The 24157-nt window shown below is 39.8% G+C and overlaps 1 protein-coding gene across 1 annotated transcript in view; it reads right to left on the bottom strand.

Annotated features, from left to right (window-relative positions):
* The window catches only part of KNL1 (kinetochore scaffold 1), a gene marked incomplete at its 5' end in the record, with an annotated part of 106556 nt that overhangs the window by 53552 nt on the left and 28847 nt on the right, over positions 1-24157 (bottom strand). Inside the window, 7 exons of the mRNA XM_075194645.1 lie at positions 7086-7227; positions 7747-13644; positions 14840-14892; positions 14986-15011; positions 15724-15751; positions 18898-18950; positions 19199-19263. Of these exons, the coding sequence (XP_075050746.1) occupies positions 7086-7227; positions 7747-13644; positions 14840-14892; positions 14986-15011; positions 15724-15751; positions 18898-18950; positions 19199-19263 (6265 nt within the window). The remainder of the gene's footprint in view (positions 1-7085; positions 7228-7746; positions 13645-14839; positions 14893-14985; positions 15012-15723; positions 15752-18897; positions 18951-19198; positions 19264-24157) is intronic.

Raw genomic sequence — 24157 nt, 5'->3', positions numbered from 1 at the left:
TTATTGGTTAGCGACAATACGCACATAACACCTAGGCAACGAGCGTGCGGGGTGAGATTTATGGTCATGTTATCGACAGAAATAGGAATGTCAGGCAGGAAGCTTCTGTTTTTGGGTGGGATTATTATTAATTCAGTTTTTGAAAGATTGAGTTTGAGTTGGCGAGAAGACATCCAAGATGAAATGGCAGAAAGACAGTCAGTAACGCGAGACAACACTGATGGGGAAAGATCAGGAGAGGATAGATAGATATGTGTATCATCCGCATAGAGATGATACTGAAATCCAAAGGAGCTTATTAGTTTTCCAAGAGAAGTGGTGTAGATGGAGAATAGCAGAGGACCTAGGACTGAGCCTTGTGGTACTCCAACTGATAAAGGAAATGGAGCAGAGGTGGATCCAGAGAAATTAACACTGAAAGAGCGATTAGATAGGTAGGATGAGAACCAGGATAGGACAGTGCCCTCAAGACCTAGGGATTGTAGCGTTTGTATGAGGAGAGAGTGGTCAACAGTGTCAAATGCAGCAGAGAGATCCAGGAGAATTAGAAGAGAGTATTGGTTATTGTTTGCTGTGATCAAATCATTAACAACTTTGGTCAGCGCAGTCTCTGTGGAGTGTTGAGAGCGAAAGCCTGACTGAAGAGGATCCAATAGGTTGTTTGCTGTAAGAAAGTGTGTGAGGCGTGTGTAGGCAATTCTCTCGGGAAGCTTGGAGGGGCATTGGAGCTGGGGCGGTAATTTACGAGAGAGTTAGGGTCAGAATTCAGTTTTTTTTAAATGGGAGTAATCACTGCATGCTTGAATATAGATGGAAAAATACCAGTAGAAAGAGATAGATTACAGATTTTATTTAGAGGGGGAATGAGCACAGGAGACAGGGATCTACCAATTTGTGAGGGAATGGGATCAAGATGACAGGAGGTAGAGTAGGAAGATGAGAAGAGAGTAGAAACTTCCTCTTCATTTGTGGGATCAAATAGAGAGTGTTAGAGGGAGCTTACAAAGTAATTGAGCATATATTTGTAAGCTTCACTGGTGCAGGATGTGAATATTCTGCGTAAATCACTGTGTAAAATGTATGTGAAATATAAATGGTTAATAAGGTACATACAGTCAAGTCCATAAATATAGGGACATCTAAACAATTCTCATATTTTGGGCTCTATATACCACCACAATAGATTTGAAATTAAACTAACAAGATGTGCTTTAACTGCAGACTTTCAGCTTTGAGGGTATTTACATCCAAATCAGATGAACGGTGTAGGAATTACAATGGTTTCTATATATGCCTCCCACTTTTCAAGGGACCAAAAGTAATGGGACAAACTGAACAATCCTACATCAAACTTTCACTTTTTAATACTTTGTTGCAAATCCTTTGCTGCAAATCAATTACAGCCCGAAGTCTGGAATGCATAGACATCACCAGACGCTGGGTTTCATCCTTGGTGATCTGCCAGTCATCTACTGCAAATGTATTCAGTTCCTGCTTGTTCTTGAGGCATTTTCCCTTCAATTTTGTCTTCATCAAGTGAAATACATGCTCAATCGGATTCAGGTCAGGTGATTGACTTGGCCATTGCATAACATTCCACTTGTTAGCCTTAAAAAAACTCTTTGGTTGCTTTTGCAGTATGCTTCGGGTCATTGTCCATCTGCATTGTGAAGCGCCGTCCAATGAGCTCTGAAGCATTTGACTGAATATGAGCAGATAATATTGCCCGAAACACTTCAAAATTCATCCTGCTTCTTTTTTAAGCAGTCACATCATCAATAAATACAAGGGAACCAGTTCCATTGGCAGCCATACATGCCCACGCCATAACACTACCACCACCATGCTTCACTGATGAGGTGGTAGGTTTTGGATCATAAGCAGTTCCTTTCCTTCTCCATACTCTTCTCATCACTCTGGTACAAGTTGATCTTTGTCTCATCTGTCCATATAATGTTGTTCCACAACTGTAATGGCTTTATTAGATGTTGTATGGCAAACTCTAATCTGGTCTTCCTGTTTTTGTGGCTCACAAATGGTTTACATCTTGTGGTGAACCCTCTATATTCACTCTTGTGAAGTCTTCTCTTGATTGTTGACCGACACATTTTCACCTACCTCCTGGAGAGTGTTCTTGATTTGGCCAACTGTAGTGAAGGGGTTTTTCTTCACCAAGGAAAAAATTCTTCTGTCATCCACCACAGTTGTTTTCCGTGGTCTTCCGGGTCTTTTGGTGTTGCTGAGCTTTCCGGTGCATTCTTTCTTTTTAAGAATGTTGCAAACAGTTGCTTTGGCCACACCTAATGTTTTTGCCATCTCTGATGGGTTTGTTTTGATTTTTCAGCCTAATGATGGCTTGCTTCACTGATAGTGACAGCTCTTTGGATCTCATATTGAGAGTCGACAGCAACAGATGCCAAATGCAAATGTCACACCTAGAATCAACTCCAGACCTTTTACCTGCTTAATTGATGAAATAACGAGGGAATAGCCCACACATGTCCATGAAATAGCTTTTGAGCCGATTGTCCCATTACTTTTGGGCCCTTAAAAAGTGGGAGGCGCATATACAAACCGTTGTAATTCCTACACCGTTCATCTGATTTGGATGTAAATACCCTCAAATACCCTCATATGTTCATCGGACTGCGTGCATTAGACGTTCAGATTCTGTTTGTACAATATGATCCCCATAAACGGGGATGGCCTGCTTCTAAGCAGAGCATTTCCAGATGGCTTATTTCAACTATTAAGTATGCTTACATCAGTGCGAACCGATCTGTGCCCATTCGCATTACTGCCCATTCCACCCGGTCAGTGGGAGCTTCTTGGTCCATGCAAAATGGGGTTCTTGGCGGAGCAGCTATGCCTAGCGGCCACCTGGTACTCGGTACACACATTTACTAAATTTTACCATTTCAATGTGTTTGCGTCTTCTGACGCTAGCTTTGGCCGTAGTATTTTACATGCCTGGCAATCGGAGCGGTCCCTCCCTTAGGGGGGCGGCATTTGTAAGTCCTCATGGTAGCAGTGACCCCCAGAAGGATGAAAGAGAATGGGATTTTTATACTCGTGAAAAATTATTTTCTGATTCCATCTGGGGGATACTGCGTTCCCTCCCTTCCTTCTGCTCTTCTGCCGTTTGGTCTTTGGTTGTTTTTTCTACCCTTCCTAGGGGCTTTAAAATTACACTGAGGAGCTACAGGGGGTTTCAAAGGTGAGGGGTATGGCAGCAGGTAACAAGTTAACTAGTTAAGTGCCAACTCCCTCACTCCCACTACAACCCCATTGTAGCAGTATCCTCCAGATGGAATCAGAAAAGGATTTATTGTGAGTATAAAAATTGTGGTGATGTATAGAGCCCAAAATATTAGAATTGTAAAGATGTCCCAATGTTTATGGACTTGACTGTATATTGGTAGCTTTGAACGAATATTCTCAAAACATTGAGAACACCTGTGTATATTTAACAAAGCTTCTCCTAATCACGTTTAAAGTACCCAGAACATCCTATCCAAAAGACAGCATGCTTCACAATTGGTTTGCAAAAAATAGACCACGAAGAAATAAAGCTGTAAAAAAATGAATCAATACCCCATATGGAGGCTGAATGTCAGCCGCACCCTATCCCCATGTAAGAAGCACTTTTAAATACATTTTTAAAGTGTAATTCAATTTCAAATGAACAAAAAAAAGCATCTTTTTCAAATAGTTTTCCAAACTTCCACCTTGGAAGAGAACCCTCTTGACCTCCAGAGGCCAGCATCAACAGCCATGGCTTCAACGAAGGAGAAGGTCGTTCCATAGAGCCAACCGAAACCCCTGACGGACCGCCATGGACTGAATGTCTGCGAGCCAGACACTGTGCGGCCATCCGGGCGCCACTATTATTACTGGCAGACCTCCCTGCCTGACCCTCTTGAGAACGCGTGGAAGAACTGAGATTGGGGGAAATAAGCATCCCAACCTGAACTCCCAGCGCATTGTCATGACATCTACATCCACCGCCAGTGGTCCCTGGCATTTGAGCAGATCCTGGGAACCTGACTGTTGTGTCTCAATGCCATTAGGTCCAGAACCGGAAAACCCCACCAGTGAACAAGCATTTGGGAGACCTCCAGATGGAGACCATTCTCCTGGCAAAACTGCGTGTTGACTGAGGAAGTCTGCTTCCCAGTTTAGCACGCCTGGGATGAATATTGCCGAAAGCGAGGGAACGAATAGTTCCACCCATTCCAGGTTATGAGCAGCCACCTGAATTGCCCTTGCTCTTTTGGTTACACCCCAACCCAAGTAGGCATCCCGAATATCTATGGTCGCCAGGAATTGTTTCCGGTTCCAGGCCATTTATTACAGACCGAAGACATTCCATGCGAAATCTTTCCACCCGCAGGTGTAAATTTAGGAACTTTAGATTGAGAATTGGGTAGAAGGAACCATCCAGTTTTTAACCAAGAATACAGTTTAAGTAGAATCCCTGGCATCTCTACACTTCCGGAGCTGCACAAATGATCCCTGCGAAAAGACGAGAAGCGATGCAATAAAATATCACTTGTCTCCTTATGGGATCTAAAGGTAAGGAGGTGGGAAAGAACAGACGAGGGATGAGTTCCATCAAAAGGACTGGCGAAAGGAATTAAACCTGAGTACCCGAGACTTTGGTACATTTACTGAAAGGAACGTGCTTTTTCCCTCAGTCACCTGAAAAATTATATTATCCAGCTCAGGGGCCAAACAGTACCGATCCCGAATATGGAAGGGCCACAAGGGAAGCCTTTGGTTAAGATCCTGGGAAGCTGATGCACAGTCAGAGGGTTATACTCTCACTGCCACCGCTGAGCCAAACGCTGCTGAAGACATTGAGGCTGCATTTTGAGTCTCATATAAAATAGCCTGATGCCTCTTTAAAGGTGCAGCGCAAGGGAGAGAAGGTCGGAAACCAAAAGTGCTGCTGCGAGCTGGTCAGCCCAGGATTCCAAGGCACTGGCAACTCATGTTGGGTATAACATAGGTCTAAAAGCAGCTTCTGTAGCTACATACATAGATAGATTCTAAAAATCCTTCCACTTTCCTGTCAGTAGCTTACTGAAGGGAAGCTGAGCCCGGGAATGGCAAGGTGGTGTGACGCTCCAGGCGTGCTACCGGAGTGTCAACACTTGGTACTTGTTCCCAACGGTTAACATCCTCCAACTGTACCGAGTACAATGCCATGAATCTTTAAGGAACCACTACCTTGCGGTCCGGTTGAGACCAAACTGCCTTAGTTTTTCCCTTTCTTTTGAGTTGAGGGAAATTGCAGACTGTGCGCCTTTTATTTTTCTAAAAAGACCCTGATCCGCAGCGGTAGGCTCATCTATGTCTTAGAAGTCTAAGGTCCTTCTAACTGCTAAAGACCAGATCCTCACGGTCTTGATTTTTATGAGAATCCTCAACATCAGTCACCTGGTGACCATCCATCTCGTAAGGAATTTCTCCATCCTCTTCAGAGGATATTTCTGAATTTGATACTGAAAGAAGAGGATGTTTGGTTCTCTTACGTTTGGTTCTAGACTGAGATTTGAGTCTAGAAACCTGTTGAGTCTATCAATTCCCATAACCAAAGAGGAGGACCAAGCGGGCACCCCTACGGGGGCCCTCTGGGAAACAATAGAGGATGAAGGGCCAGCTTGCTTGGTCTGTCCAGTCATTAACCTGTTAAAGTACCGCTGAAATTGTAGCTTCCCATCAATGGAGAGCTTGCAGACAGCGCTTTAGTCTCCTCCTGACAGGTGATTAGCTGCACCAGAGCGCCCATCGACTGTGCCAGCAATACTGCCCACCCTGAGACTTCCATTAACATAATACTGCCCTGGGCCCCCTGCCTCACAATCCACGCAGAGCACATATATATATATATATATATATATATATATATATATATATATATTGTACCATACCACACTACACCAGCAGTAATAAAGTAAGCCCAACTCCTTAGGTACTTAATATACACTGAGGATCTGCAGGGGGGTTGCAGAAGGTCACAAGTAACAAGTTAACTAATTAAGTGCCAACTCCCTAATTCCCCACTACAACTCCATGGTAGCAGTGTTCCCCAGAAGGATAGAAGGATTATATATACGACCCATCCCACCACGACAATAGAGAGGTCGTGGTGGGATGGGAGTCTGGACGGAGGAAAGACAATGAGTTCCGTCTTAGAGATATTAATTTTGAGAAAACGCTCGGACATCCAGGAGGAGATGGCGGAGAGGCAGTCAGATATACGAGAGAGGAGGGTAGAAGAAAGATCAGGAGAAGAGGTGTAGAGTTGAATGTCGTCAGCATACAGGAGATATTGAAGACGGAAGGAGGAGATGAGAGCACCAAGGGAGGAAGTGTAAAGCGAGAAGAGAAGAAGAGGGCAGAGAACAGAGCCCTGCGGGACTCCTACAGGGAGAGGGCAGGGGGAGGAGGAAGAGCCGGACGAGGATACAGAGAAGGAGCGGTTAGCAAGGTATGAGGTGAACCATGAGTGGACAGATGCGGAGAGGCCGAAAGAGAGAAGGTTTTGCAGCAGGAGGGGGTGGTCCACGGTGTCAAAGGCTGCAGAGAGGTCAAGGAGGATCAGTAGGGAGAAGTTTGGATTTGGCCGATAGGAGGTCATTAGTAACCTTGGCCAGTGCAGTTTCGGTGGAGTGAAGAGGATGGTAGCCGGATGAAGGATGAAAGTGTTTAACTATGAAATGGTTCAAAGTAAATCTGGAGATTATAGATGTACAATTTTCTCATATTCATACCTGCTGTTCAAACGCTTTTCTTATGGCTTAGCGGCTTAGAGCAACAGAAAATCCATCTCCTATTGAATTTTCAGTCTCTAACGAAAAAAAATGTATTGGTTTCTTTTAGGCCTGTTCCCACCATATGCATTAATGCACACTACCAGTGGAGTATATTTTATTTGTAACATTAACACATTACAGACATATCACTAAAACGTGTCTAAAAAATGAATTAGAAAAGTCACCACGTTTAAACAGCTTTAAAAACATACTTTTCTGTCTGACCTGCATGAACAAAATAAGACAATGGGAACAATTACTTACTGCTTATTATATCTACAGACATTCCATCTCCCCTCCAGTCCTGAGAGTTACTGCTGGAGTAAGTCTGCTCCATGGTTTTACTTGCATGAGATGAATAATCACTTCTAGAACATTTGTCTGGATGTTTAAAAGCTACAGATATCTAGGTAAAACATACATTAACACATGAAAATACAAGCAGACCATTTATTAAAAAATAAAAAATAAAAAATAGGTTTATCTTTATTACAAAAAATAGAGGAGTAAATTAAAGATAATACTAAATGGTTACAAGTATTTAAGACTACTGGAGTCTGAATCACATAGGCAAAATGTGCCAGGGGTGGGGCAAAGTGAAGACAATAGTCTAAGTCCAACAGCTTCTTAAAGTGCTCCCAACACCTATTTTACACAAAGTGGAGGGAGCAGATTCATGGGGTAAATATTCATAATCATGCTGCTCATCAATTCACTAGGAACCTGTGGCTCATGGATATATGGCCATTGCGTAATCAATCTCAGGTTCCTAATGAAATACGGCAAGTTGGATACACGACCCTGGCTACCTGTTTAAATTAACAGCAAGGGCTTCATATCTAGCAAATTAATCAAGCTGACATTTCGTTTGACCAAAGTTATTAAGTATGCAAATGGTAAATAATCCACAAAGTATCACACCCACCTGTTCATCTTTGTCTGATTTGTCCTCATTCTGCCTGGCTTTCTTTTCTGTCCGAATTTCTGCATCATCCTCTGCTTCCCGAATTCTCTTTTGACCATTCTTTGTCTCTTCAGGTTGAGAAGCACATTTGCTTAAGTTTTTGTGCAAAGCCTCTTTTTTACATAACTCCTCCCAAGCACCTTCTGGCACATCATAGTGAAATAGATTATTTATTTCTTGGTCATTTGGACAAGCAGGAAGCATTTCTTCATCTATACACTGAGCATCATCACTAGCAACTAAAGCCTTGAAAAGCGTCCTGGATGTTGGCTGGGATTGTACTTCAAGAACAGAAGAGGAAATTGGCTCCTGCAGGTTATTTGTGCTTGAATGTCTTTTGGGTAACCTAGGTTGAAAAATCTTGACGGACAGCCTATTAGGTAAACAGGTTTCTATTGTAATGGCTGCACCTTTTTCTGCAATAGGATTATTTTCCTGGTCCTGAATGGGTACTGTGCTGGAAAACTTCCCATTCAACAAAACCTGTTCAGGTATATAATTTGTAAATGGAAGATATGAAGCCTGTGATGTAGTGGGCAGCTGTTCAATAAGGCATGAGACAGGAGCATTGTGATAGTTTGAGGTTTTTGTGCTCTGTGTCAAACTCTTGATCTGTAATTGGATATCAGCAATGCTGCTTCTTCTATTTTTGTCTTCCACATTAGAGATTCCTTCAATACCACTTGTTTTAATGGATTTATCAGGGCCCCTTTTAAGCAAGTTGTTTACATCTTTCAAATTTAGATTATTCTCCATCTTAGATTGAATTAATGCTTGATTGGTAAAATCTGCATTACCAAAGATTTTAGCTGTAGTAACTGCAGGTATGTTTTCAGGCTCAACCGAACTGTTGGCTGAATGCTCATTTGGGACAAAAGAAAACTGCTCTTCTTGATTTGGCATTGTATTTATAGTGTTCGGCTTCAAATTATCATCCCTAATCATACAGTTCATTTCAGGAAAATGGAAAGACACTCTTTTTGCAGTTAATTTAGTTTTTTGTAATGCTTCTGGATTTCTTTGAGGGACTGAAGATTCAGATTGTATGATGGGGACATGATCAACTATAGCTGGCTCACAAGGAAGACTGCAGATGTCAGAATTCAGTGAACTGGTATCAATAGGTTTACAGTCACCAGCAATCCTCAATGTAAAGTTTTCAGTACACATATCTAAGGGGTAGCTTTTATATTTGAAATCAGCATGAATACACTCAGTATCATCAAAAATGACTGTTTTGTCACCAGAAACTTTATTTTCTTCCGCACTTTCTTTATTGGAGATACAAGTCAAATTACTAGTTGTAGTCCTCAAATGGTTATTTCTAAATGTACTATCCTCATCGCCCTTCTGGTCAATAAAAACTGTATTACATTTAGTATTATCCATCTCCTCTTCTGAAAACACACATGTTCTATCTGTACCAGACACACATGTTCTATCTGTACCAGTAGAGCCAAACGTTTTTCCCGACACTCCTTCCGTTGGTATAGTATGGATTTGTGTGAGGTCCATGGTTCCCAAATCCTCTAGAAACATTACAGTCTTCGATGACAAAGATGTGGACCTTGAAATACTTTTTCTTTCAGGTTGCTCTAGCTTTTCCATAGATGTTTCTATTATGTTTTCACATTTTCCTTGTCCCTCGGTTATGAAGTTTGATATTTTTACATTGTCCATCCTAAGTCTCTCCCCATTTCTTGAACATATGCCAAGGTTTGGACCCTGGTAATTAGGCTCCTCTAACATATTAACTTCTACAACAGCAGTGTGGGCTATTGTGCTGTCCATAGTATCTTGCTCACTTTGAAATACGGTTTCATCATTGGGGTGGATAGGTTTGTCTTTGTCTGCTGTAAAAATGTCTTTTCCTTGAAACTTTAATTCCTTTTCTCCATCATTTGCTGTAAGTTTAACTGATGTGTCCTTTGAAGTTGGAGACGAGTTCAAAGCTTGGTTTCTGACGATTTTAGTCATAAATAGAGAAGGTGCTTCTTTAGATTGGGTGGATTCAATTTTTGTTGTGCAAGACCCATTTAAATCCATTTCCTCACACACACAATCAGTTGTATTACAAGTACAGACATGATTACATGAAGACATTGTTTTATGTACAGGAGCACAACTCTCTTCATGCAAGTTTTTCCCTTCAATTGCAACAGTATGAGACCTTGTTATTTCCATATCCACTTGGTTACATATAGTTTTATCAAGTGAAGCCTTACATACAAGACTCTCTTCCTCAGCGATTACTAAATTAAAGTTTGCGTTGGTGTCCTCCATATTACAAACTACAAGTATAGTTTCATCATTAGTACCAAAAGATTCCTGGTGATAAGCACTTTTTCTTTTAGGCTGATTGTCTGAAACATTAACATCTTTATTTGGTAGGTTATCCGATAGGTGATCAATAAAGACAGTATTTGACTTTGAAATGTCCATGCCAACATTTTTGGAAAACATGCTATTAACAGAAGTAGAATTATTGGACACCTGAACTGGATTATCTCTATCAATAACAATTGTGTGGCTTTTTGTAAGCTCCATAGTATTTTCCAACTCTGTAAGTACGTTTATACTTGACATAGGATTCATTTGCAAATCATCTCTCAATTTACCCTTCATGCTTTCAATGGTAATAGTGTGCGACCTGGTCATATCCATATTATTCTGGTCACATGAAAACATTAAAGACTTATCTTGGGAAGCCATAAATAGTCTTGTGGTCTTCTCTATAGCTTGTGTCTTTGCCTCACTGGATGAAAGTCCATTATTTGCATTTGTCAACTCCAGATCCCCAACTTCATGTACAGTTTTATCATCAGAAACTGTAGGCCTCTGGGAGATTGGCACACCTTTAGATATAAAAGGTAGCTGTAAGTCACGGTAAGGTATTTTATTTTCCGGTATGTTAGCATTAACAACTGTATTTGATTCTGTGAAATCCATGTCGGCTTGCTCTAAATCCATACGACTAGTACAACTCTTCAATGTAACAGGCAGATTATGTAGTTTACCCTCACTGAGTGGCCTTTTATGAGTTTTGATTATTTTTTGATCACCCATAACATTTACAGCTGCACAATGAATAGCAACATTGTTTTCAATAACTACATTATGTGTTCTAGTTATATCCATGTCATCCTTGTCACATGGACACAATGTTTTATCGTCAGAAGATCCAAAAAACATACTTCCCTTTTCCCAAGAGTGTACTTTTTCATCAGTAAAAGGTTGACAGACATTAATATTTGTCATCTCCATATCATCTCCTTGATGCACAGATTCATCATGAGAAGCACAGGATCTCCTAGATGCTTTTTTATTGATGTGGAGATGACCCTTAGCCATCTCATTTGCTACTTCATTATAAAAAAAAATAGTATTTGACTTTGTAATATCCATTTCATCTGGTCCAGAAGTAGTACGAGTCATTGTTTTGATAGAGGTGGATTGATTATGCAACTCAATTGGCTTTTTCCCATCAATAATCATTGTATGGCTTTTTGTAAGTTCCATATCATCTTCAAACACAACAGTTTTATCTGGAAATGAGCTCTGCAATGCAAAGGACATACAAGGAATGGCTTTATTCATTTTGGAATCTCCACATAAAAATTCATTTTTGATAGCAATAGTATTTGAATGAGTTATATCCATGTCATTGTGATGAGGTGGGAAAAAAACTGTATTATCTGGAAAGGCTCTATTTAGTGTCCCACTCGTCCTTTCACATGGTAGTTCAGCTGTAATACTCATACAAATGTCTGGTAACACAAACTCAGATCTGCTTAGATCATTCAGTTTGTTATCTATAATAGCTTGCGTCGTTGCAAAACCATTGCCCTCTTGTATCTTAGATCCAGGAACTATGTTAATGTCAGTCTGACATATGGTAATAGAAGAACTAAAGTCAGACTTGTTATCAGTAACGCAAATGTTAGATTGCATTCCTGTACATGGAGTTTCATTGTCGATAGCATAACGGTCTATGGTTTCCTGGCCATCTAAAAAAAAAGTCTTATTGATTTCAGCTGCACTTGTGGGATGCGTTTTAAAATCTTTAACTTCAGCCCCTATCATTTCGTTGTAATCGGATTTAGGAGAGTTGAACATGGATTTGTGTTGAACACTAGTCATTACATTGACCGAGCCTCGATGCCTCAGATTTTCCACTTCTTTCTCACCAATGTACAGATCTATATTCATTTCACTTTGGCCACTTCTAAAAACCGAAACTTCCTTTTTCTGAATATCTGATGAAATATTACTTTTATATTCATTCAAAGGTTTCTGATCAATACAAATTGTGTGGTTTCGTGTCAGCTCCATGCCATCACCGTCAGTCGAGAAGAAACCTGTTTTATTAGAAACAGAAGATAATCTTAAACCACCACAATGTGATTGTTTGTCCTTTGGAATAGGATTTTTAATACTAGTCTTGCTTGAATCTTTCAAAAATTTTCCATCAATTGCAATGGTGTGAGATGTGGTCAATTCCATATCATCCTGGTCACATGTAAACAAAACTGTTCTTTCAGTGTAGTCAGGAGGCTGATTCTCAGCTGAAGTACAAGATACAAATGTATTATTAGACCTTGTGTTATTTGTGCCACATTTTTCTACAGATTTAAGTTTAGAATTCTGCATAAAAGTTTTATCTTGCCTAAGGTCAGATACTGAATTTGCAGATGACAGATTTAATTGAGAAGTAGGCTTACCAGGTAACTCCTCCTGCTTAGAAGACTCTTTTCTCTTGATTTCATAGGCACTGCCTTGAGGTATGCTTGCGCACGGATGTTCATTGTAATTAACAGATTTGCTTGGTTGTCCGTTTTCACCATGAGAAACATTAACAGACACATGTGTTACATTTCCTGTATTCTTTAGAGTGTGGAGGCAAAATGGAGGCATGCTCTTCTTGTCAGAAATATTTTCTTTAGGAACACAAGGGAAAATGTTCTCTTTGTCTGCACCATCTAGCCAGGTAGTGTTTGTTTTTTCATTTCCCAAATTCGCTAAGAAGTCGGCAAACTTTATTTTTGACGGAAATGAAGAGTCGGTCACAAACTGAACACCTGTATGCTTTTGACCACTAATGGAAAATGGTAAATTTACGTTGCTGGTTGATTCTTCGCTTTGAGATTTTAAGCTTGACAAAAATAAACCGGTATCTATCTTCTTTGGTTTTGCCTCAATAAGCCCATCAATGGCTAACGTTTTATCTTGCCTAAGGTAAGATACTGAATTTGCAGAGGACAGATTTAATTGAGAAGTAGGCTTACCAGGCAACTCCTCCTGCTTAGAAGACTCTTTTCTCTTGATTTCATAGGCACTGCCTTGAGGTATGCTTGCGCAAGGATGTTCATTGTAATTAACAGATTTGCTTGGTCGTTCGTTTTCACCATGAGAAACATTAACAGACACATGTGTTACATTTCCTGTATTCTCCAGGGTGTGGAGGCAAAATGGAGGCATGCTCTTCTTGTCAGAAATATTTTCTTTAGGAACACAAGGGAAAATGTTCTCTTTGTCTGCACCATCTAGCCAGGTAGTGTTTGTTTTTTCATTTCCCAAACTCGCTAAGAAGTCGGCAAACTTTATTTTTGACGGAAATGAAGAGTCGGTCATAAACTGAACACCTGTATGCTTTTGACCACTAATGGAAAATGGTAAATTTACGTTGCTGGTTGATTCTTCGCTTTGAGATTTTAAGCTTGACAAAAATAAACCAGTATCTATCTTCTTTGGTTTTGCCTCAATAAGCCCATCAATGGCTACAGTGTTACTTGTTGTCATATCCATATCATCAGAAGAGAATACAACGGTCCTGTCTTTAGTGCAGGCTACATAATTCCACTATGTAATAAGAAAATACCAAATTAGAGCAGGCTCACTGAGAAAGCAGATCCATTTCATAATTAACTAGAACTCAAAAGAAAATTTAAAGCGCATAGTAAAGCATAAAAACCTATCACAAATTGACAAAATATGCATGTGAAAACTAACCGTTTAATACCCACAAACACAAAGGGACAGATCAGTCACACGTATGTAGTCTGTTAATCAATACTTCCACATCTCCCAACATTCCTAATTGGAAAATCAGAATATAATTGGCCAACTAATATGTCCAAAACGAACCCAATATGAGCACGGTCACACCCCATTCAGACACATGACTGTCTGGTGCAAATTGAGGCTGTTGGCACACAAATGTATAGATCCTCAATTACATAAAAACTTTGCTACTATTTTACCACTTTCTAATGCACTGCTTCTAACAATTATTTATTTCAGGCCAGGTTATTGCTATGGAAAAATCATGGGTAAAGTGGGGGGGGGGGGGGGGAATCAATGGAGTAGGCTATTTTTTTCTCCCCAGTAAAATTAATAATTTTGGAAGGTATGGAAATATGCATGAATACACCATACAATGGGTCTACTTATTAAATGGAGATAAGCCCTAAATCCAGCAGAATGGGTATTTTTCCTTATTTAAATCGCCCTCCTCCTGCAATGCTTTGCATGGGGAAGCCTATTTCTCAAGGACCACAGCAGTAAAATAACCGCTTTTATCCTCTTATTGCCAACACCTACTTAGGAAGGAGCTAGCAGGGGCTGCCCATCATCATCTATTTATAAAGCGCCAACACATTCCGAAGCCCTTTACAATTGGGGACAAACATAGTAAACTAATAAACAAACTGAGTAAAACAGACAAAGAGGTGATAAGGCCCTGCTCGCAAGCTTATAATTTTGCTTTATTAAAATAAAACTTTCTTTTTTTAAATTGGTTTAAAAACCGTTTTTAATTTTTTTCCTTTATAACAAATATATTTTTTGTAGAATTTGGGACCAGAAGCACATCCCTGAGGTGTCATACTGGTTTAAGCATGCACAGAGGGTCCCAGGATTGGCTTCGCAAACAGTAAGACTCCTCACACCACTGCCAGCCAGTATCACTACAGAGATAAACATCACATTATTCACTGTGGCAACAGCATAGTAAATTAACACAATTTAGAATATAAAAGAAAAATAGCTCATATACCTGTGCCTGGTGAACCGGAACTTGAAGAGGTCCATGAAGCAGTGTGTCTATTCCTAAAACCAATGTAAAATATATGAACTTTCATTAGTTATCAGTATATTAAGAGAATATTCAAGAGTATGTTAAGAGAAGATACTTAGGCTTACCAGTGATCTCACATTTACTACTTTTGCTGGGAATAAAGAAGAACATAGAGAGTATTCAGAATTCTAAGTAGAATTTAAAATTTCAGGAGAAAAGGTAGAGAAATTAATTTAGAATGTTAAAATTTAAAATCCATTTTACAAGTTTTACCAAATTGAATGTTCAGGCATACTTGAGAATTAGTATCATACAGCTGTATGATACTAATTCTCAAGTATGCCTGAACATTCAATTGCTAATTTTTTGTGATGCATGTGTCCATTTCCATACAGCATTCATACCAAAATATTTAAATGAGGGACACTGTGTAAGACTATATTAGTGATGCAAGGTTAAGACACACTTTCATTGGATTTTCTACTACAATTCAGTTTGTTCAAAGCACAACTTCAAAACACATTTATACATAGGGATTAACATTATCTAATCTGTGCATGCAATCAAGCTTAAACAAAAATACATAATGCAAGTGATTTTACAGAGGTAGTACAGAATTATGCCAGACACACACATGTAGAAGATTTGTAGAAGAATTGCCATGATCTGACAATTTATTTGCATTTGATGAAATTGGACCGCCATTTGCACAGCGAGAAAAAAAAGTCGTCCTTATATGGTCAAACTCCTTGTTGGCTTCTAATATATCCTTATAATTTGCAACAAATCCCAGAAGCTATAAAGCAGAAAATAAAAAAAAATATTCACATAAAATAGACAAAGCTTTACCAAATCATACTTACTCATTGCATGAATCACTTGAGCCATGATCTGTTAAAATACAAAAAAGTAAAGCTATGAAATATATATATTTTATATTTACTTCTATTTTCTTGAATGTTCTTATACAGATTACTAATATATATTAAACACTTGCTAAAGAGAATGGGAATCCTGAAAATAGGAATGGATTGTGAGGCATCACTGGATACGATAATTTCATCCAGAAGCTTAGCTTTCAATAGTGGTGGCTAAGTGCCCTTTGGCTACGTCCCTTGGCGGCAAATCGACAGTCTACAAAAGGAAGCGTAGTTTAGCGATTGTAAGGTTGTTTTTTTTTTTGGGGGGGGGGGGGGGTATCAGTGACAAACTGGATAAAATGATTTTGAAAAGCCACAGAAGGTAAATTAATCCATCTGCAACTGGATTGTAGAAGATTCATTTTCTGCTGCTTCTTTGCCATTTTAAAGAGGCCTGAACTTATTGTCCTGGGAAACAGCATGTGGACAGTATATGGCAAATGCATCCAAGTGGCCCTTTTATTCCTTTAGAGAAAAGGATGGAAGATGACTGAAAAACTCAGAATTCCTGGTACAAACTACAGCAGGTTTAATGGCTGGCAGGATTGTGAGGTATGCAGAGGCCTGGACACTCACAACAAAAGATCACAGGGTTTGGGACATTACAATGAACAAGACAGACATTCGAGTGGTACCCAAAGAAAGTGTTTTTATGACAACACAAACCTGGTCATTTACTTGTGCAAATGGCGGCATTATGTAACAGTTTACAGACACTTATGGAGAAACAGCTAATTTCTCTAGTACCATCTGCTCAGAGAGGCACCAGCTTTTACTCCAAACGCCTTCTGGTAGAAAAGCAGTCAGGAGGGTTTCGACAATTTTCGATCTGTAAACACTCAATTAACTTGCACATGCAGAATATTTCCTTATGGAGACTGTAAACATTCTCTTACATGAATAGATTTACAGTATACTTATCAGCACATTACAATTGTACCACAGCACCATCATTTTCTTAAATTCTTCAGCCTAGGATGGCACTTCCCGTTTATCTGTCTGCAATTTGATCTATCAAAACCTCCCAGAACCTTTACACAGCTTCTTGTAATTCTTATGGCTGCTCTCATGACTCAGGGAATTGTAGTTTTGCCTTATATGGACAATATTCTGGTAATATGGAAGTCAGAACACAGTGACTGAACCAAAATAGTCAAAGTAATCTCTTTTCTTGGATCATAAATACAGTCAAGAGTCACCTTGTGCCTTCTAAGGAATTGCAATTTCTGGGAATACAGATAGACACAGCAAATGATTAGCCGTCAGAGTAAAAGACTTGTAAAGCTACAACATCTGACTTCAGTTTCAACAACAATTTTCAATAAGGGATGTTCTCATTCTAATAGGGACATGATGGCATATGAAGAGCTCATAAATGTAATGCCAATCACACACCCAGGATGCTCGATTGGGACAGTGTTGACACAATTTGCAAAATAATCTTTGGTATTCTACCTCAAAGTAAGTGCATACTGTTTTAATGCTTTAAATAGAACAGACATGCACAACATATAAAAATGTTTGTTTTTATGATTTAACATAGATTCTCCTACTGAGCACATTAATGGAAAGAAGATATACCCCAAAAGGAGCAAATCCCAGATTAAAAAATAGATAGTCACAATATAAAAGTATTCAATCTGCAAGTATACAGAACATTTCAACTTTTAATGCAATCCATATTGTGTTTCATATAGAGACTGATATATATCGGATTGGGACTGCCGTTTGATGGAATGTGTTTAGGATTTGTGAATTGCGATACAGCTAGTAGAACTGCCCGCCAGAAGTGGGTTATGTATTTAGCCTTCTTTGATTTTACTGTGGTGCTGCTGTGGCAATATGGGGATTGCTTAAGAGTATTGCAAATAAATACAATACATATTTTTACCTTTGTTTAGACAGTAACTTTCTAGTTTGTGTAAATCCTGGATAAATCGGAGAGTATCCTAGTTGTGATTTATCAAAGTTTTAACAATTCATCTCCTGCAGCAATAACAGAACATTTTTTATTAGCTTTGACAGTGTCTTCAGAGAACTTGTCCTTGAATATATTTTGCCATTAGTTCAACTTAGATTTCATTATGTTTGTTTGGCTAACCAGAAATATTTATACAGGAATACTGGCAGAATTGTTCTGTCCAAGAAACACTTTACAAAGTATTAATGCCAGATAGTGATTTTACTGGCTTTTCAACAAACGCTGTGCATTGCTGCCAAGCTGAATAATCATGAAATAACTAGTGTGTTTATACTTAACTTAAGTCAATCTTGCTTTCTTTTACTCCTTTGCAGCAGGCTGCCATATTAGGAGAGAGGTGTTTCTTTAACAAAGCAGACAAAGTTTAGCAGACTTTCTGTGCATAAATCCACCATATGGAGTGGTAGACACATATATGGTCATATTGCGGTTTGTACTAATTTATGCCATTGAGAGTACTGCCATTGCTGAAGTGTTATCATTAAATGCATTCTTCACTGCGATGTTGTTCAGTTACTCTTTTGCACCAAGACTTTACTATTGTTTATCATATAGGTACATATCATAGTTACATTGATCTCAGCCACTTTATTGCTGTCAAGAACAGACTCCTTTTCCCTTATTCTTAATTATTGTGTGCCAAATTACTTTTCTCCCTTTCCTGGTGTACGTGTGCGCAAGTCATCACCAGTCATTTATAGTGAGTTGAAAAGAGGGTTTCCAAGTCAAACCCACTAGCAGACCTTGCCAAGATCTGTAGCTCCAAAGAGAATATGACTCCGGTGGAGGCACTGCGCTTGAGAAGATGTGATATTAACCTAAAATTTACCATCCCCTACGTCTACACAGATCCTTGGCACTGCACAGGCTACGTATTATAGTTCTATTAGGTCCTGGGTCCAATTTGATACTCTGCATGTATCCAGTTATGGAAGCCTGCTTCCAGAATAAGCGGCCAGATTGCAAACTGTGGGTTTCACTAAGGCAATATAGGAGTTAATCACAATTTTTATACATAGCATAAACTCCCCAGGTTTGGCAACATTAAAATCATAAACCACTGGCCTTGCATTCAAAGGTACAGAACAATTCAACTCTACTACATGCCAAAAACACTTGAAAGCAGGCACAATTACCTCCTTTCTCAGTATCAGCTGGTGCAGTTGCTTGTAGCTCTGGAGTGAAAACTCTGTCGTGGACAAAAAGAAACCATTGATTTTACTTCCTATTAATTTTGTGTGTCACCAATATTTATCTGGTAAATCAGATAGAAATACATAAGTTTAAAACAGCTTTATGCATTCACCAACTATAAACAAAACAAACTGCCACTCTGGATGAAGAAAGGGAGTTCACCTATTTTTGAATACCGATGACCTACAGATACAGACGACTGTGTATGTGAAACACTAAAGCTTTCAAAACTTTATACTTTACCGTATGGGCTCTTCAGCAAAGCTCACTCGACGAGAACTTTTCCTCTGTTTTTCAAGAGAAGAATCCTGTAAATATAAATTATCACTGTCAGCTGTCTCTAGCAAAACAGAAGCAACAAAACTATAAGTAAGATTTCTGACCATGTGTTCCCTCATCTGCAAATACAATGTTACAAAGAATTACCAAGGAATTATCCTATCACTACTGTGATGAGTCTTCTTTTACGTACAGGCTTTTCAAAGCCTTAACAGAAACAACATTTCTCCACCCTCCCCCAGATTTGCTCAAAGACTGATAAATAGAAAGCATGCGCAGTATGGAAATACTGTGCAAAGGAGCACTGTCCTACCCGTACTAGCAGTCTACTCCAAACAGCTCTTCTCACCAATATAGACTGCAGATGTGGAGCAGAGGGTTAACTGCAGGCGTTGAATTAATTGGACATTATACACAGACATACACAAATATATTGGAGAATGGCCAGGGTCTTTGCCCCTAGAAGTTTTAGGGATTTTGCTAGTGTGAAATTGTAATTTTAGATTATTTTCAACACTACATAGTTAAATATAGAACATATTAAATGATATAAGGCTATCAGACCTGTGTTCACCACCTACTTGAGCACCCACTTCTCCTCCATGTCTTTTGTGTTACTACAACCTTCCTTAATGTCTCCCCTGTGTTTGTGTACCTCTTACTTATGGCTCCCATGTGTCCAGTATCTTTTCCCTTATCTGTTTCCTATGTCTGTAGACACTCGATACACCCCTAACTTCATCCCAGATAACCCCCTCTCTCATTCCCCATCTGCTCTTCTCTGTGCCTCATCCCCTGCTTCTCTCTCCCTTACCCTCTGTGCTCCTGCCTTTCCATACCTGTTCCTGCTTATAAATTTTCCCTCTCACTAGTGATTGAGGATAGCAAGTGTCTGTAAAAGGTATCACCTGATCGATCGATATTTCTAGCTGAAAGAAGATGTATAGATGCAAAAATAAAGTAATGTTTATGATGTAAATCACATGCTGAGCAACATTTGCTTCTGAGAGGGCAGAGTGGGGTTGTTCATATATCCCCTATCACTAATTAGTGTCACAACAACTCGATGCTGAATACAGTAGTCTTCAGTTGTCACAGGTTATATTTTAGAGATAAGAAGCAGAGGTGCATTACGTTTCACAGAACACTGTACAATCATTGTTATAAAGTAATACAGGATCCAAGTTAGTTTCTGAAACTCCAACTAGAGATGGGCGGGCTCGGTTCCCCGAGATCCGAATTTAGCCTATCCGAGTACCGAGCAGAGTATGCTCGGTACTCTCCCGCCCATTCGGAATCGAAATCAAGGCAAAACGTCATCCTCACGTATTCGTATTTCTGAGCTCTGTTCTCGGGAGATTTTTAAAACAATAAATAACAGCCTCTACAGCAATCCATCGCCATTTGACAGAGGGAGAAAGCAGGGTTAGGTCACACTGGCTATATCAGCGCAGGAACAGAGCAGTAATTGGACACATTGTTTGCATACAATACCATATTACTATTAATACCAGTTGTAAGGAGGGTTTTTTTCTGCAGTTTTTGGCACTCCAAGTGCTTTTGGGGTGTTCCCCATTATTTTGCATTATTTTTTCTGGCTGTCAAGTCATTTGTCAGCAGTATCTAAAACAATTTGTAGCACTGCAAGTGCTTTGGGCTCATAATGGATTCAAAGCAGTCCACATATGAGCAGAATCAGCAACCAGGTTTTGTCACCAGTCCTGATGGTAGTGTTCTCAGTACATCATCTGGGAAAGGTGATGTGAAACTACAAAGTCCTTTGAAGTCAGTCAAAAAAAATCCCAATTTTTTTTACCGTGTTGAAAGGAAAAAGTGTAACTGAGGAAAAGTTAAGTGCCGATAAAAAAAAAATTGCCAACATGCCATTCTACACACGCAGTGGCAAAGAGAGAATGAGGCCTTCGCCTTTCTCTATTAGTGGCAGATCCAAAAATGTTACCGAGCCTACAAGTGGTGCACAACTACTGTTACGCGTCAAAGCAGAGCTGCAAGATAACAGTAAGGCATTAGAGGATAATGTTTGCTCTGAAATCAGAAATGACACCAATACCTGTGGAGAGTCCATCCAACAATGGAATGTCTAATCGTGAGCATTCTGTTAGTGACAGTGTACCCATAAAGAAGGGCCCTTTCAGCAGTTCTGCTGATGTGTGCCTGAACAGCCCGAGTGTAGCAGGCGATACACAAATTGAGGACGCCACTTTGGAAATAGAAGATGAGGGGGAGATTTGTGTAGGCGACGAGGGCGCTAATGAGGATTTATTTCACTCTTGCACAGTGGGGAATCCTTTCAGTGCTGTGCAAGGTGCTGAAACCATTTAAAGTTGTGAAGTGAGTAGATTCTACTAGTTTGAGCCAAGTCATTCCTTTAATTAGACTATTGGAAAAGCAGATTGCGGAATTGCTTGCTTTCATCTCCTCCTTCAGTTTCTCAAAGTATGCTGGCCTTGTCAATCAAGTACTTAATTTGCTTCACAATGATCCTTGAGTTAAGATCTTGAGCTCGGATCAGTACGTTTTGGCCAATGTGCTTGATCCAAGGTTTAAAAGACCTACATTGAGTCTTTGCTTCAAAATGAACGAGATGTGAAATTTTGCAAGGAGCTATTGCTCAGCAAGTTGTCCGCTGAACTGGGCCTTAGCTTGCCGACGTGGCCTCCTTCAGTTTCTCAAGCAGCTGCTGCTCGTAAAAAAATTTAATTTTCAAAACAGAAGGGAAGACGCAGAGGGCAGACCAGAACAGTTTAACATCTGGGCTGGTTTGAAGGATTTTACAAAAAAATGTTTGACCTTGCCCATAACTCCATCCAATATGAGTATTAACATGCAAAGGATGGTGGAGGATTATTTTCAAGAGGTAATTGATATGGTAATGTCAGACAGTCCCTTTCCTTACTGGGAAGAAAAGCAGGCAATTTGGAAACCCATGTACAAACTTGCTTTGCAATACTTAAGCTGCCCACCCTCCAGTGTGTACTCTGAACGAGTGTTCAGCACAGCAGTGAACTTAGTCAGTGATCGCCATAGAAGGTAAATTCCCAAAAATGTTGAAAAAATGTTTATAAAAACGAACTACATCTTCCACGAGGAAGGCCTTCACCATCCAAGACATCCAAGCACTGACTGTTCTCTAATGGCGGATTCAAGCGGCGATGATTTGATAGTCTGTGATGACGTACACACTGAGTGTGAGGATGAAGCTCAAGATGATGACGATAACATCTTTTTAAAACTTTCTATGTAAGTGTAGGGTGCAATCTACCCCCAAAGAGGAAAGGGACTTGGGGCATTTCCATTTCACGTACCGTCTTGAAAGGCTGCTGTGTGGCCAATTTATCCTTAAGGGTAGGGTGTCACACACAGTGACCCCAAAATGGCTTTTTCCATTTCTATTAATATTGTACAGTCTATAACGGCTGAATTTTTGGTATTTTATACAAGTGGAGGGGGCCTAGAGAGACAGACACCAAACTGCCTTTGTCCATTTCTTTACATATTTAACTATAAGTGTAGGGTGCAATATACATCCAAAGACGATGGCTGCATTGCCAATATGCATAGATGGAGAGGAAGACAATCTGGTTTGTGTGTAGAACAAATGAAGGCCTACCAGGAATTAAACTGTTTTTTTGGATAATTTATTAGCTTTACAATTACATTACTTATCCAAGAAACAGGCGGAGCACTAAATTTGGTTCTTTTATGACTAAACACATGGATTTTTGAACAAAATAGCAAAACAAAACCAAAACACGCAAAGACTGTTTGGCAAAACCAAAACACGACGGTAATCCAGATCCAAAACACGGGGGTCAGTGAGCATCTCTACTTTACACGCACAGTGCTACAGGCAGTCACAGAGATGTGCCGTAGAAGCCCCACCCCCACTGATGAACACATCAACCTGCTCCAGAGAGACTCTGCCAATGTTTCTCATGTCCCCACTTCTTGCAGCCCTCTGACTCCAGCTGACCCCGCAGTCCTCTTACAGTGATCCATTAGAGGAGCAGCGCTATTGTGATCTCTGTAAGCAGACTTACTATCACCATCATAGAAAGTAATACCCTTTTCACATTGCCAATCCGGGATGTTGCCAGGTGACAATCTCCCACTCTGGCAAATTCCCGGGTCGGCAATGAATAAAAGTCTTAAAAAAAAAAAAGTCAAATTACCTTTTAATAGACAGGTAGTATTTCCTTAATGTCCAGCAGCTACAGGAATAAATTGTCACTTCTAATAGCCAGAGTGAAAATTATGCTTTTAAAGTGGCAATAACAAATCCGCCGCCTGTATAATGTAATCCAGGCGTAGGGTCCGCTGTTGCCGCTTTAAAAGCACAATTTTCACCCTGGCTATTAGAAGCGACGCAATTTATTCCTGTAGCTGTCGGACATTCAGTGTGAAGAAATACTACCCGTCTATTATATGGTAAATGGCCTTTTCTTTTTAATATTCATTTATTATTTATCTTACTTTAAAAATTGTCGGCGAGACCCGGGGTGAAAAACCCAGGTCTCACCGTTCAGACTGGCATCTACTTGGGTCGGACCAAGGAATAACCCTGCAAAAGACCCGGGGATAATTCACAGCTCATACGAACCAGGTAGATGCATGGGACCCGTTCACACTCACCCTAGATCCGGGACGTCGGGGCAAGCCCCGTCAATAATCCAGATTTTTCAGCCAGTGTGAACGGAGTATTAGTGGAATTTAATAAGCATACTAATGGATATTGCAGATACAGTTCTTACACTTTCCTCAATGGAATCAGATGAGCCAGGCAGAGTTAACACTGATATTCATCATGAACAATGATATTTATACCATAGTAGTGATAATATGGATGAAAGGTGAGACTAAGGGGTCTATTTATTAAATATTACAGCAAAAATGTAAATAGCC

This window comes from Mixophyes fleayi, unplaced genomic scaffold, assembly GCF_038048845.1.
Source record: "Mixophyes fleayi isolate aMixFle1 unplaced genomic scaffold, aMixFle1.hap1 Scaffold_99, whole genome shotgun sequence".
NCBI lineage: Eukaryota > Metazoa > Chordata > Amphibia > Anura > Limnodynastidae > Mixophyes > Mixophyes fleayi.
The sequence above is the reverse complement of the archived record's forward strand: the minus strand, read 5'-3'. Positions and strand labels throughout refer to the sequence as shown.